General features: G+C 40.7%; 1 protein-coding gene across 1 annotated transcript; it reads right to left on the reverse strand.

Annotated features, from left to right (window-relative positions):
* Positions 1-269: 269 nt before the first annotated feature.
* LOC140820941 (calmodulin-binding protein 25-like) lies at positions 270-1,258 on the reverse strand. The gene has a single exon (XM_073181327.1). The coding sequence runs from the start codon at positions 1,137-1,139 to the stop codon at positions 507-509; it is 633 nt and encodes a 210-aa protein (XP_073037428.1). The 5' UTR covers positions 1,140-1,258; the 3' UTR covers positions 270-506.
* Between the last annotated feature and the right edge of the window lie 1,095 nt (positions 1,259-2,353).

Here is a 2,353-nt window from a genome sequence, read left to right on the forward strand (position 1 = left end):
TACTTTTTGTTAGATGGAAAATAAGCAAATGTTGTAAGAATGGCAGCACCCTAATGAAACCAAACATAGGATTGTGGCAAAATTTCTAAAAATATTCATTCTATAAAATGGTATTTGTGGTAGAGACTGTCGACAGAATTTTTTAGGTCGATGCTACCTATATTTAAAGATGCCAAACTACTAATAGAATGTAATAAAAATTTTCTTTATTTTTTTTATATATAGAAAATTTTTCTATTTTAGTTTATGAATCCAATGTGACAATTAAATGAGATTTAAAATCTGATCCGATTAAACTAAAAATAAAGCTACTGCGGGGGAATCGATAACTAAAATCTCCATCAAATATATTGATGAAAAATAAAGGAAAAAATTTTAAAAAAGAAATAACAGCGTTACATTCTTACACGCCATTGCCCAATTAACCCCGCTAGTATGAACAGATCTTCCCGTTTTAGCCTTCCCCGTAGAAAGTGCATTAAATTAAAAGAAAAGAAGAAACTAAATTACATAACTTTCCAGGACTCCAGAGTCGGGAACCCACAAAAAGAGTCAAAGTCAAGCCCAGTCCCAGCCGCTGCTCCGCCATCAGCGGTGGATGACGGCGGAGGAGCGAGATGAGAAACCAGAGACCCACCAGGGCCGTCTAGGATAAACGCCGACGGGTCAACAGCGGTCAAGTCCATGCCCGGGTTAACTCGGCTCATCAGCCTATACGGCTCAGGCTTCAGCAACGGTGGGAAAGGAAGATTCCCGTTCAAGCCGCCGAAGTTTACTCCGGTCACCTGCTGCACCATCTGCCTGAAATTCGAGGGGTCCGCCGTGATGAACGTCGTGGTCGCACGCTTCGACGCGCGTGGTTTCCTCTTTGTTACCCTACCCGTGGGAGCTATGCTCGGGCGCTGCTTGGTGGTGAGCGCTTCGTTTTCCGATCCACCGGAGACCGTGGGCGTCGTGACGGGTGTCATTTCGGGAATGGCGAAGAGTGATTCAACCATTTCCGCAGGGAACAACTCTTCGCTGTACGGGGACTCAAAGGTCTTATGCAAAGCTCTAGTTAGCGTCTCATTCTCCTTGGCAAATAAGTCCGAAATCCAAGCGTCACCAATCACCGGGCGCACCTGCCATAGCTGCTCCATCACTCACGAGAAACAAAAAGGTACAAAATCGTAAAAAAACCCACAAATTAAGTCCAACTACGAAGGCCAAATCAGGACATGGGGCGGAGAAAATACGAAGAAATCAAGCTGAAAATGCAATATGGGGAAGAAGAGATGGGGTTAGGGGGTGAATAAATAAGGCGGTGGTGGGGACTGCTAGGGGTGGAAGAAACCGCGTAATTAGGAACACGTGTCGAGCAGACATGTACGGAAAACTTAACCATGGTTAAACTTCAATTCGACTGTGGACTCGACTCAGTGTATAATAAATGATTTGTGTAATAAGGTGAGCTGCTTCGTCGGCTCGGGCTTCCCGTCCAAGCCGAATTACCCTTTCGTTTGTGCCATTTCCTATTCCGGTTCGGGCGACTCTACCCCTATGGGCAGTGTCCGCAGAGGTCGATCCAACGACTTGGATTTTTCCGAGTCAATTTTTTTTTTTTTTACAGGGAAGTGGGCCCGGATCACTCATGTGGAGTGATCCGAGCACTACATGCACGGACAGGGTGAAACAAACCATTCCCCTAGCATGGAGGATAAAGTGGGGCTTCATTTTTTTTTTACTTTGCCTGTGCCTAATAATTGAGGTAGCAATCAGTGATTAGCGGGAAATAATGGATTTTTTCAAAAAAAAAAAATTATGTAAAATTTAATAGTAATATTTATTAAAATAATAGATTACTCATTTGAATATATATATTATATTATATATAACGACATTCTTTATTACACTTAAATTAAAAAAAAAAGTAATTATCCATAATAATCGTAGTAATCAGATCTTAAATTGCAATAGCGGGAGCCAATTCGACCTATGCTGGCATAGGCACCGCACCGTGTGATGTCCCTATTCTATGATGTCACTCATTAATTTAATCTATCTCCTTTGCTTTTGGGTCCCAAAGAATCTTGTACAAACAATAATTTCTTATATTTTTAATCCCAATGACTGTTTTTCTTCACTTTTTGCCTTTAAAACACAAATATTCCCTATTTTTTTTTACGTGGAATTGGTCTTTTTTCCCTCGACAAAAAAAAGATTTAAAAATCAATCGAGGGTTCAATAAAAAAATTTGGATCTCGACATCCGTTCCATCCAATTCAAGTTGTAAAAGTTTCGAACGGATTCGGGTTGAATTTGATAACTACGTATATGACCAAATTTGTCATAATCAGCTCAATTATTTATAATT

This window comes from Primulina eburnea, unplaced genomic scaffold (assembly GCF_022965805.1).
Source record: "Primulina eburnea isolate SZY01 unplaced genomic scaffold, ASM2296580v1 ctg312_ERROPOS121453, whole genome shotgun sequence".
Classification (NCBI taxonomy): Eukaryota; Viridiplantae; Streptophyta; class Magnoliopsida; order Lamiales; family Gesneriaceae; genus Primulina; species Primulina eburnea.

Coding starts and splice junctions, on each gene's coding strand:
- LOC140820941 (XM_073181327.1), bottom strand. CDS start 1,139: ATGGAGCAGCTATGGCAGGTGCGCCCGGTGATTGGTGACGCTTGGATT.